This window comes from Salarias fasciatus, chromosome 23 (genome assembly GCF_902148845.1).
Source record: "Salarias fasciatus chromosome 23, fSalaFa1.1, whole genome shotgun sequence".
In the NCBI taxonomy this organism is placed as follows: Eukaryota; Metazoa; Chordata; class Actinopteri; order Blenniiformes; family Blenniidae; genus Salarias; species Salarias fasciatus.
In genome coordinates this window covers 26,657,316-26,670,410 of record NC_043766.1, presented here as the reverse complement: position 1 = coordinate 26,670,410, position 13,095 = coordinate 26,657,316, and the positions used below count along the sequence as shown (strand labels likewise).

General features: G+C 42.4%; 1 protein-coding gene across 1 annotated transcript in view; it reads right to left on the bottom strand.

Moving 5' to 3' along the window:
• lrp8 (low density lipoprotein receptor-related protein 8, apolipoprotein e receptor) overlaps positions 1–13,095 on the bottom strand; it is a 206,678-nt gene that overhangs the window by 54,256 nt on the left and 139,327 nt on the right. Inside the window, exons 5-9 of the mRNA XM_030084017.1 lie at positions 11,850–12,224; positions 6,205–6,327; positions 4,621–4,743; positions 2,185–2,304; positions 1,200–1,325 (exon numbers count right to left, since the gene is read on the bottom strand). Coding sequence (XP_029939877.1) covers positions 1,200–1,325; positions 2,185–2,304; positions 4,621–4,743; positions 6,205–6,327; positions 11,850–12,224 — 867 coding nt within the window. The remainder of the gene's footprint in view (positions 1–1,199; positions 1,326–2,184; positions 2,305–4,620; positions 4,744–6,204; positions 6,328–11,849; positions 12,225–13,095) is intronic.

Genomic DNA, 13,095 nt, shown 5'->3' with positions numbered 1-13,095 from the left:
TCAGCTTCACAAAGCAGCCGTCCCTCTATTTATTTGTTTCCCTGAATAAACCAGCCTTAACATAAACAATAATCCTTGCATATTGCCGCCCCTTCCTCCTTCATTCTCCTTTGGTATGCCACATTATGTGCCAAAACGAACGCCGCAGATACATCTAGGCACTCCACTAATGAGCTGTAGGATATTCATACAATTCAGTCATCTATTTCTTCTTTCGTCTCTTGCTGCCTATCCTCCCCACTAATAAATGCTTTGGCCTCTGACAGGGACTGCTTGCTCTGCCTAACAGTAATAAAGATCCACACAGAGAGACACGGAGCAATCAATGGCGGTTTTTATGCCACTTAGCTGAGGAGTGAGGGTGTGTTTTCTGCTTTACGCGCTCTCATTACCAGACCAGTTCACCCAATAATGACTTAACCTCAGACCATGATTACTAATAACATTCTTTTCTTTCTTTTCTCGCTCTTTTCCTGCTCCGAAAGTTAATTCGCTGTGTAAGTAAATCAGCTCAAGAACCCATTCTGGCATGTATATGTACTCTACAGGAACAAAACAAGGCATGGGCACTATGTGTGCAACCTACACGACTGAGGATAAAACACTGGTTCTCATTTTGACTGCTGTGTTGGTCTTCTCTGTGGGTGCGGCACAGTAATGTAGCTGATACAGACGGACATATAGCTGGAATGCTCATGATCCAAAAAGCAATCTGTGGGCAGCTAACAAGATACAGTATATTATCATTTTCATTGGAGGATTTTTCTGCAGCAATTGCGCCGTTTGAACGTCCATCAACGAGATTTTATTTTCATTCAAACCACCGCTGGCAGTGTTTATCCTGGCCAACGAGGGGTACAGACCCCGGCTGTGTCCTTTAGTGAGCGGGGAGGTAAACCCTCCCCTGACAACCTTCTTCTCTTGACACTCCAGGGAACCCAAAGGCAGCTGGCTGCAAACTTTTCATTAGTGAGGACCACAGAAAAAAAGATGGCAAATATTTATCTTTGCACAGATTGCTGTGTAGGAGCTGCATACAAAGCAAGCCTCCCCTTTCACAGGGTCTCAGTGTGTTAGTGTCAGATGTGACTGAGTAATTTGGTGGGTGAAAAAGAGTAAGTCTGAATGTGCGGTTCCTTGAAAGCGTATGTGTGTTAACGACAGCTTGTGTCTCGAGCATGCTTTAACAAACGGCTTACCGACGGCTTTGCAGGTCTTAGACGAAGGGTCCATCTCGTAGCCCTCGTAGCACTCACACTTGTAATCTCCTTTGTAGTTGATGCAGATTTGACTGCAGGCGTCTGGATTCTCACATTCGTCTATGTCTGCAGGGGCAAACGGCGCACAGAGATACAAAGATCAAAACAAAAGTACACAAAGTTATTCCTGTTTGAAGACAGAGGAGTGATAGAGTGCATTTAAAGTTTATGACAATCTTCCCCAAGAAAACCTTCACATCAAAGAGAGAGTCTGACTTTTGAAATGTAATTTCTTGGGGATTTATGTGTATCAGACTTGGAGCTACAACAGAAAGGCTTAAATCTTTTGTATTGATCTTGTATATTGAGCAGGCTATAGATGTTGTTTCCATGTGTATAACAAATAATTTTTCATGTCATTTTGAAAACAAAACAGAATTAATCTGCCAAGAGGAAACAAAGGTAATCATCTGGAAGAACATTTTTCTGTTTTGCAGGAAAGGATTTCATCTACATTTATACAGAATTTCACTCATTTTTATTTCTTAACCAGCCGGGAATAATGTCCTTGCTAATAAGTTCCCTAGGTTGATGTACGGAAACACATTCATTCATATGAAACATAAAAAGTTGGCAATTTAGCAAGCGTATAAATAAAAAAATGTAAAACATATCATTGCTTCATAGGCATGAAAACAATTATCTTTTGTATTTCTCATGGAGCTCAGATAAGCAGAGGCAGAGAAATCTAAATTAACTTTTACTGGTTGATGTGGTCCTCTGCTTTACCGAAGTCATTTTGCACTGAATTAAATTTAATGGATTTTTTTTTTTTTTTTTTGTCAATGCATGCTCTCTTTCAAGGAAATTGCTCTCAACAGGAAATAAGAAATAAAAATGTCTGTTGACTGTGAAAGGCTCTCAAAGTTTGCTATTATTACATTATTGTTTTGTTCCAAAAACTTGTTTGTTTTTGTCTCCTTACCCCCACAAGTCTTTTTGTCCAGAAGTTTGTACCCAGAGGGGCAGTCACAGTCATATCCAATCCTCCGGTCTCTGCAGATGTGGGAGCAGCCACCGTTGTTGTCAGTGCATTCATTCACTCCTGAAAAAGAAAGAGAGAGAGATGGGGAGATGGAGAAGGGAGAGGGGAGGGAGGAGATGGGAAGAGGAAAGTAAAGAGGGGATGAATACTGATGAAATACCTGGGAGAGGTACAGAGCACGACTCGGACAGAACGATAAGAAACAGCCCAAGAGGGTCAAAGGACCATAAGATAATTGTGTTCTGTCGAGTGTGCATCAAGGTTTTCTGCTTAAAGAGAAAAGACAGTGAACCAAAAAGCTGAGGGGAAAACAAAGGGACAGGGGAGTGTGTGTGTGTGTGTGTGTGTGGAGTACACAGAATGTCTTAGCGAAAGCCACGTGGAACTGATCCTCCCCTCGAAAGGGGCTTCGACCTGTACCAGGTGCCCTTCCACTGTAATGCTCCACATGCTTCATCCGCTCCCCTCATTCCCCCTCTTTTCCTCCACGTATTTTTGCTCGTAGCAGAACGGATTGGACTCCCTCTCTGTCATCCTTCTCTTCCTTTTTGTATCCTTTTCTGCGCCTCCACTTATCCCTTTGTCTTTCAACCACCCTCCAGGGAGTGGAGAGGGATCGCTGCAGAAAGCTAAAGCTGGTACTTCATTACCGGTTTACATTAAAGATTTAAGCTTCAAGGCTACAGGTACCGCTGTGAAACAAGAGACACCGGGAGAGAGAAAAAGAGAGTGACAGCAAGAATAGAAATTGAGAGGGACTTGACAGAGAGCGGGAAAGCGGAAGAGGGTATTAAAGACTGACAGATGAGCATGCGATTCGACTGGAATTAGAGCTGTAGTTTAAAGTGGAGCAATTGTGTTTTTAAATGGATGTTTTACCAACACATCACTTAAGTATCAGCGTTAAACTCAATACTGTGAGAACTTTTTTAGCCTGCTACATCCAATTGAGACTAACAGCTAAGAAATACACTGCAGGCACACAGAATGTACTCTTATATTCACTGCTTTATTTGACTGTTGTGTTTATGTTATGCTATACTTTGTCACGCTGTGCTATGCTGGAGCATGAAACTATAGTATCCTATGGTATATGAGCTTATGAGGGCCACACAGGGGAGCCGTGGTTAGTGCTATCGCCTCACAGTGACAAAGTTCTGGGTTATTACTGGCTCGGCTATTCAGTGTGGAGCTTGCATGTTCTCCCCATGTTTGCTTAGGTTTCCTCCAGTTAACTCCCACAGTCCAAAAACATACATTGCGAGGTAGATTGACCTCTTTGTTTTGACACTGTGATGGTCGATTGTATGGCCACAGCCCCCACCTTTCCCATTTGCATTAATGTGTATCTTCTGTTTGATGCTTCCCGTAGTCACTTCTTGCTATACACAGATGTGAAGCACCAAAGTTGACCCAGTCTGGTAAGATTACAGCTCAGGGTCTTTCAGAATGAGTGGCGGGAGTTTTCGAGGAGGAACGATGCCCAAGTTCCTCCACTTTCCTCAAGGCTGCCACGATCCCGTGAGGACAAAGTGAAAGAAGCAATGGGAAGCTGAATAATGAAAGCTGTCTGTTTTCCTTATAACACTGTGAAGGAGAAGAGCTTCCTTTAAATGTGCAAAATATCATGTTTAACTTTAATGACATGGCCACAGGTCAATCTCATTATAGCATATATTCTTACGCTTCAAGATCAGAGCTAACTGAAAGGGCAGCACATTCACATGCAGGTTTTCTTTCTCTTTTTCAAACCCGTGTCTGGTGAGAGACCGTTTCTCTGCAGAGCAAAGCCACGGGTGAAAAGCAGCTTGCTGAAACAACCTCAGAGGGCTTGGACTTGCACACGCAGTGGGGTAACATCACACTGATACAACACAAGTTCAGTCGTAATTGCAGGAGCTTCATTAAGTTGGGAAAATTTATGACCAGGTGCGGTTTTTTCTGAACTGCCTGAGTCTGTTTGCAGATGGACTGTCTTGCTTGTGATGTGAGATGTGTGACTGAAGCTCACTAAGTGGTAATTATCTATGGTGTGTAGATAATCTCCGTGGCTCCTTATGGGTAACATATTCCGGTCACGTTTCACTGGCTAAGATCGCACTAGAGGGCAGAGTCGCTTGGCTCTTTGATCATAACAAGGCAGTTGAGAAATGTCCTGATTTACCCTGCCTTGATCAAATAAATCTCCTTTTACCAAGAAGAGTGGCCACCCACGTTTGAACAAGTTTATGATGCCTTAAAGTGAGTGTGTGAATCAGTGCGCTTACATTAGCGTATATGTGCAGACACGTACATTGGAGGTAGTGAAGGAACTAATGAGGGCCTGGATACATGTGGATTTCTGTGTGAGGAAAGACAGAAAGACATCCTACTCACCACACTCCTTTGCGGGTTCATCAGACCAATCTTTGCAGTCTTTGACGTTGTCACACACTTTGCTGCTGTCGATGCACTCCCCGTTCTTACAGCGGAACTTTTTGGGGCCATCGCACTTCGTTACTATGACAAAAACACATTTTCAAGGTGGGCACACATGTTACGATTGGGTTGGATGAAAAATTAAAATGAGAACTTCTTTACTCAGTCTCATCTGCAGAGTTTCAGAGCAGAGCACTATGGGATTCACCCTCTTTAGTAACAACAATCCAAGAATGTGGATCCAGTGCAATAAGAGGGTTTATTGCAGATTTGCCACAACCTATACCAGCCTCACAAAAGCCTACAGAGAAGTGCAAAGCAGCTTTAACCTACAAAAAAGATTTAATATAAATCAAGTTTGTTTGGTTGATCGCGAAGCAGATCTCAGTTTGAGATGTCTAAACACAGCACAGACCTCTGAATGGACCAAAGATAGGTTGTGACAGTCTTCAGAAACACTGCGTCCTTACACTAGATTGTTATTGATGTGCAAATTGGCTGAATCCCTGCTGCTTGTTTTGACGTCTTTATACATTGATTCCATCGGATGTTGGCGCCGTCTTAGCTGGAAAAAATGCCGAGACAATAATCCAACATGCATGGCGATGCATTTTGTCGACCACACTACATTGTTGTGAATGTCATGTTGCAAAATATAAATCACCACAGATGCGAAGTACGTGTTTTGTCGACATCTAGTAGTAGTCTGAGGTCAAAACTGTCACTGCTAACCCCCCCTCCCCCCCAAACCGAGCAAGACTAACAAACAGCACCGTGAGAGTGAGCAGTGCCTTAGTGACAGATGTGCTCCAAAGAGATACTGGCTGCATAAAAAATGCATGCATGGCTTGGTTTGAACTACTCGGGAGCCATGGGCAGCGGTGCTCCCTTGAAAGAGATCCAAGTTTCCCTGAAAGCAGGGAAAATGTGAATATGGTAAAAGAAGATGAAACAGTTTAGCAGATGCAATATCCAGTACCTGGTAATGCGTAGAGCACCGTGTGTGATTTATGTGCTACTTATCTGTGCTGCCATATGCTGTGAATAGTTACAGTAAGTGAAATTATCAGCGTAGGTTCTGTTCAGAAGTAAATCCCACTTTCAATTCACCGGAGATTGAATTGAGGTGGAGTCGGGATGAAATTTTTGCCAGAAACACTGAATCTACTCTACTGGTCTGACATTGCAGTTTCTTTTAACAGTCCCACTACTCCATAGCCTTTCTTTCAGCTATGGAAATTTCAGATTAAAATTTTTCAAGGGAAGAATGAAGCAGTGCAGCCATCTGTGCTGCTATCTGTTATATCCCCTGTGGATCTTGTAAAAAGTGTTAAAAATTGTAATTAGACAACTTATTTTTGGGGGGAAGTGAATCTAATGGCTTAAAAAGCATAAAGCTGATGGGTTACAAACAAAGATTTGTTGAGGGAGATGTTGAAACTTAATCACAATATTTGAATGAGACACCAACTTAGGTTGAGAGAAATGAGCCCATAGTCCTCTGCTCACCTCCCTGGCTTTGTTTCCTTATGTGGCACCTACCATTGACACAGCCGGCCTCGTCACTGTAGTCTGGACAGTCGTGGACTTTATTACACTGCTTGGTGCCGTGAATACAGGAGCCGTCGCCACACTGGAACTCATCGGGTCGGCATGTGAACAAGGCTGAAGGGGAACAAACAACACACAAGTTAAAACTGTAAAAAAAAAAAAAAAAAAGTAATTAATTGGTCTTATTTATTGTACAAGAAACTATTAACTGAACTGTTGATTAATTACAGATAGTCTTTTAAAATGCAATAGAGTTACTGCAAATTAAAAGTAAATTGGCAAACATTTGTTGCTTTCATGACTTTTTTTAACGAGGCCTGTGTCTGAAAATTCACTGGTAAGATTTGTTTCAGGTGAACTGAAACCCAATTCTCTCACTGCTGAGAGGAAGCACAGTTGTTGTTTTGCGAATAAGTTAAAAGCTCAAGGACGGACCTTTGACTGAGGGAGAGAAGGAGTAATCGAGACTTCCCATCTTATCAGTGTCTACATATGCACTGTTCTGAGAAACTATCTTTGTTCACTTCAGTCCATCAGGCTGAGAGGTTTAAGGAAGAATCAGGCAACTCCTGGACAGCCTCAGATTAGGTTTTATTCTGTGACTTGTCTCAGCTCACAAGATCTTCAACCTTTAAATTGCTTTCAGTCTGATCCCTGCGTCTCCCTGATGGTTTATTAGGAATTGACCTGACAGCCTGTCATTATATTGTACACACAAGCTTGATTTTTCATCAAATTGTGGTGACACTAGCTGAACTGTCAATACCAGAGAGACGATGAGTTCCTCATTAAATTAAAATGAAGTTGCATCAGTTGGAGGAAGATGCTCTCCAATCCAATAAGTGGCAACATCTGAGACAAACTACCAACAACGGACAGAGCCCTGCCTCACAGGGAGAAGGTCTGGGTTCAAATTGGCCTTAATGCCTTAATGTGTGGAGTTTGCATGTTCTCCCTGTGTGTGCGTGGCTTTCCTCCCACAGTTGAAAAATATGTCCCCACCAGCGCCACACTCTGGAAGCCCATCAAACTACCGATGGGTCAGTTCGGGAAAGACATTTCTGAAAGGGGATTTATAAAGTATGAGTTTTCTAAATTCAACACATACAGGGCAGTGTTACCTGTACACAGATATCTGTAATGCAGAAGTCAGGAGGGCTGTCTGAGTTCAGGAGAAATGAAGCACTCCTACTTCACTAAACATCAGTTTGGTTAAATAGTAGATGTAAATATAGTAAATAGCAGAGCTGCTCTTCAATGGAAAGAAAAACTTCCAATGGTGCTACTACTGACACTAACAAGTGACTCAAGAGAGAGACAATGTTCTACAGCTCAACGTGTTTTCCAAGAATGAAAAAAAAAAAAGAACTAACAAGTGAAAATCCCACCAACTTCTGTTAGTAGCAACTGAAGTTTAATAATAGTGACCATTCAAAGGGCAAAAAAAGCCCATTTCAGCCTGACAAAACACCACATCCAAAAGAAAACTAGGCAGGAATTCATACAATGTTGGAAGAAAACTCGCATTCAGTACCTGCTGTTTATGTGCAGGGTGTGTATAGAGATTTGTTTGCTCTAACGGCAGAGGGCAGGTTTATTTAACTCATTCGTCTTCTTAACTGGCTGTTTAATTATTCATGTGTTGTGTTTTGGAGTGGCTCTGCCAAGGGAATGGAGGCTGACATGATCAATGACTGTGGAGCTCACAAAAATGCGTGGTACACAATTACTGTATCAGGAAATGTGGCATAAAACACAAGTTGGCACTCAAGTGAGCTTGTGGACACTTTTAGCCTCATCTACCGGCCCAGGATAAGTGCAAACCAGCAGCCAGATGTGCACATTCAAATGAACAGAGAGGGAAGCAAGCAGCAATAGATGTCAGTGTTTAAGAAAAAAAGAAATATTAGAAGTAAAACATTAATGCAAATATCTGCAAAGGGTGCAGGATGTAATCCTGTACCGTCAGAAAAATGTGGTGATTGTTACAGCCAGATGATTGGGACATGAGCTCAGCTAATTATGATAAATCCCCAGGATGAAAAGTAATAATAACGGATTGCCATCTGCAGATACGTTGGCAGGAGAGAAAGGAGAAAGCCAACTTGAGAAACGGTTTAACCATTTCTCATTTACATTAACCTCCTGTCACCGTTCGCGCAGTCGCTTGTCTCAGTATGTCCACGAAATAACACGAGATTATTGAGACAGATGTTTTAAATGAGATGGGAGATAATGAGAAGGGGAAGGGTCTGTGGGAATGAGCAAAGCCTGACGGGATGGTGGAGGAGGAGGAGGAGAGAACAAACTGGTTATGCAGTATGCAATGATTCTCACATTCCTCATTTACATCGAAATGTTGCACCTCCCCGAGCTGTGCTTCGCCATCTCATTTACATTACACAGGGATCTAAAACCATTACATCTTGTTTTACACAGAACTCCAACCGCCCACCTCTGTTCGCACCGTGATGAGTCTGCACAACAGGCGCAGTCAAACACATAAAGTTCATTGATGCACGCATCCAGGCCTGCCAGCACACGCACACACAGGTGTGTCAATATTTCAAGATCGAAAACACACACATTATTGATAACTTATTGGTGATGTGATACTGTGTCCTGAATGCAATGAGTGTCACCTTGAAGACATGGAGGACTTGAGAAAGTACTGTCATCCTGAATGTGCATTTGTCCCCGCCTCGCATTTTGTGCTTTGAATTTACACCCTCAAGTGCAGAGCAAACCCTTCATTACAGTGCAACGGTTTCAGCTCAGCCTTTCAACGTGCGTGACAATTTGCATATTTTTGACAGTAAGAGCAGATATAATCTCCATGCATGTGTTTGTCAGAGCGCCCGCATGAGTTCTGTTGAGGCACGTGTGCGTACGAGTGTGTGTGTGTGTGTGTGTGTGTGTGTGTGTGTGTGTGAGCTTGTATCATGCCTTATGTGTGAGGCTGCTGTCATCTCACCGAGTGGTGTGTGGGAGTGTGAAGTGGAGACCAGATGGGGGTCTCGCTTGATGAAGGACCTTCACCTCCCACACATGCACGCACGCGCGCGCGCACACACACACACACACACACACACACACACACACACACACACACACACACACACACACACACACACACACAAAACACATGGAGTCAAACGAGCACTCAGAGGTTCGCCTTCTGCTTGTTGGGATCACATGGCCGCATGGCGCTGCACGCATGAATCATCCAGATAAAGTTAGTATTGATCGTTCTTCAGTCATTTGGTTTGTCACTTAGTACCTTAAAAACACACACAGAGCCATCGTTCTGCAACACTGTATTGATGTTGACGTCTATTAATCACCCTCACTATGGGCTACAGCTTTTATTAACTTTTATAATTAGCTTCCTAACAATCTCATTGCAACTGATAGATGGATTACGTTTCATTACGAGCACTTCAAAGGACCGGTAGAGAGGAAAGGCTGAATTAGACACAGAGAGCCCAGTTTTTACTGCTTTAAGTACATTAGAAAGTCATTAATTCTATCTTACACCTTCAACACTTTTTCAACTTTTGCAAACAACATTGCAAATATTTTCAGTTCATATTTAATGTTAATTTTTGCTTAATAACCAACAATAGTCCTTCTGTTAATGTCATGCTGTCTGTTTCACTGTTACCTTTTAGATATTTTATATCTGTATTTTGTTATATTTTCTATATTATTGTCGCACCAACCAACAACACAAATTCCGACTGCTGTCAAAACTGCACAAGTCAATAAACCTGACTCTGATTTGGTGCTTAAGTTCTGTGTTATCTTGTGTGGAAGAGCCAACACAATACAAAGACATTAGAGAGCAGCAAGACGTTTTGACGGGCTGGGTTGTGAAGAAATTGCTTGGAAAGATGAAATCTTTCATGGGAAACTTTATTGAGCTGTTTGGCACTGGAAGAGCAGATTTGGCAAACTTTATTTTGAAAGCCTGCAACAGCACCAACTCATCTCTGCTGTTTATCCAGCAAATTCCTCTACAACACAAACAGCACAATTTAAAGGGAAAAAAACAGAGCTTCCACCAGAAGAGAAAATTATCTACCAAACACAAAGCCCCATGTTTGCAAACTTACCTTTTATAAGTCTCAACTAACTGCGCTTCTTTTGGCTGTTTTTTCTTTAAGGCCACATTTAACTGCCCAAGCTACAGTGAAAATGACAGCGGAAACACAACACTGAGACAACCTGCCTCCCATAAACGCACTCTTACATGCTCACCTACTCGAAACAAAGAAGCTTCAATATTATCTGCTTTCAGAGCCTTGACACTCTTGCCTTTACAGCTTGAGCTAATCAACAAAGATGTTGCCACTGCCACAATTGTTGACCACAAGGAAAACCTCAATTCCTCTAAAATTATGGCAAAACATTTTGTGTCCTGCGCACAACAAAGTTGCAAGTCCATCTATCTCTCTATGAGAGTTTAGGAACTTTTAATAGTACAGAATATCTTTATGAGACTGAGTCATGATTTGGTTTCAGTAGGTTGTAAGTTTTTCGTTTCCTGAAGACAGCAAAGAGACCACACCTCATTCGCTCACAGTTGTTTGCACATTTATCTGATTTAAGCAGTGCAGTGACCGTTACACAGTCGGTTGCCTCGTGTTACCAAAACGATTTGAAAAGGATATTGCAAAGAAGTTTTGAAGTCACGACGGCCGGAATCCTTTGTTTTCCCCTCCACACAGCTGAAGCTCACACTGCTAGGCTTCATGTGCAGGAAACACAAAGTAAACTGAACAATGGCAAACTTGTAGGTTTTGCAAATTACAAACCAGCTTGTGTATTTTTAGCAGACTGTTGGAGTTAGCGACATATACGACTGATATGGATTGTCTTAAGAATAAATAGCTCTACTCTAGACACGCTCACTCTGGAGCAGAATATATTAAATTTCAGCCAGGCAGCTCATTTGCCTATTTACCAGAGAGCAAACAGTCAACTTTATAATTATTTGGGGTTAAATTGATTTTCTTATGTAATGATTAATGATGCATATGTCAGTTAAGAGGTAGCTTCGTTACTCTGAATCTCAGCTGAAAAAAAGGGCTGCTCAGAAGATGTTATCACCAGAGATGGAGGAGGACTAAACTCAGTAATGGAAGAACATTGATTGGTTATTGAGAGAAGCAAATGTTTGTCATCTGGGATGACATGCCATGGTCATGTTTTGGGCTTAAATCTGTGCAAATCTTCTGAACATGACAATATAAATAATACTATTTTCCACTGACTAGTGATTACCCTTGTACCGACACCTGAGCGAACGCCCTCTGATTGAAAATACAGTCTGCTATAGAATAATTTACAAGTGGCTCTGTTTGTTTTAATAAAGGAGTATTTCAACAGTGTGTCTCCTTTATCACTTTTATTGGGTTTTCTAATCGCTTTGAACAACAGGCGAGTTTTATGGTGTCGGGGAAATAGTATATCACGCTGAGGCAGCACAGGGAATTGTTAGAGGGATAAATTTTGTCTATGTGGAGTGTTTTGTTTTGTTTTTGTTTTTTTTGTATGTCCTGAGCTTATTTACACATTAATTTATCCACCCCATCGTAAGTCAAGCCGCCGTAATCCATTCAAAGGTAACTTACGACAGTTTGCTTCATCGGATTTATCCTTGCAGTCGGCGTCGCCGTCACACTTCCAGTTCATGTGGACACACTCTCCGCTCCCACACTGGAACTCGCCCACAGGGCAGCGAGGCTTCTGGGGCTCCGTTCTCCGGCTGCAGCGCTCCATGGACTCATCCGACTTGTCCTTGCAGTCCGCGTCACCGTCGCAGCTCCACAGGGCCGGGATGCACTCCGAGTCATTGCAGCGGAACTCGTGCTGGCCGCAGGTGGGAGCCGAGCATTTCTCCTCATCGCTGGCGTCGCCACAGTCGTCGTCGCCGTCGCACACAAAGATCGAGGCCACACATTTCCCATTACGGCACTGGAATTCTTTAGAGGGGCAGGCCTTTGCGTCTGTAGCAGAAATAAGAGAAGTAGAAAAAAGACACAAAAGTTTAAAGGCACTCCCTTCAATGTTCCTTTAAGCTTTGCTTTAAATAAAATCACAGTATCTGCAATCAGTTCTTCTACCTTCTTTCCCATCTTCTTCCACACTGAATTAGCTGGGATAAGCTCAGAGCTAATAGAAAGAGGGAAAGCTGCCTCGGGTAAAAGACACTGTACAGTCATCGATTACCTTTAGAGAACCTCAGACGGACACCGGCTGAACAAGCCACATCCTCACACTGCTGTCAGGATGTCCATCAAGTTTGAACAAGAAAGTCAGACAGCAAATGCAAACCACTATGTTGCTCCACAATCTACATATTAAATCCATATTTTAATATTGTCAACACAATTTTTTAAATGAGAAAACATCTTGCAAAAATAGCTTCAATTGATAAAAAAAGTCAGCTGTTTCATACATTTGACTGGAGTCTGTTCAGCAGCAGTGTAACATGTGGGAGTAGATCAGAGAACATGTGAGTTAGAGGACAAATATAGTGAACTTATCACTGCATTTATTCAGACTCCTTCAGGGGGCACTGAAATGTCTTTGCGTCTGTCTCTGGAGGGGAACGAAACATGGTGTTGGTTTCGAAATTTCAGAGCTAACGAGCAGAGGGCATTTCCTCAACTTCCTACGTCGCTCTTGAGCCTTTGGTGTCTGACAAGAGCAAGAGAGAAAGAGTTTGATCTAAAGTCAAACTGGTGGCTGTGCACCATGCTGAGCAGATGCTTTTAAAGCACATATTCCTTAAAAGTCTGACAGAAGAAAGTGCAGGAACAGAGGGGCAGATACACAGCGGCTGTGAAGTAGCCGGGGATAAATAAGCCTTAAAAA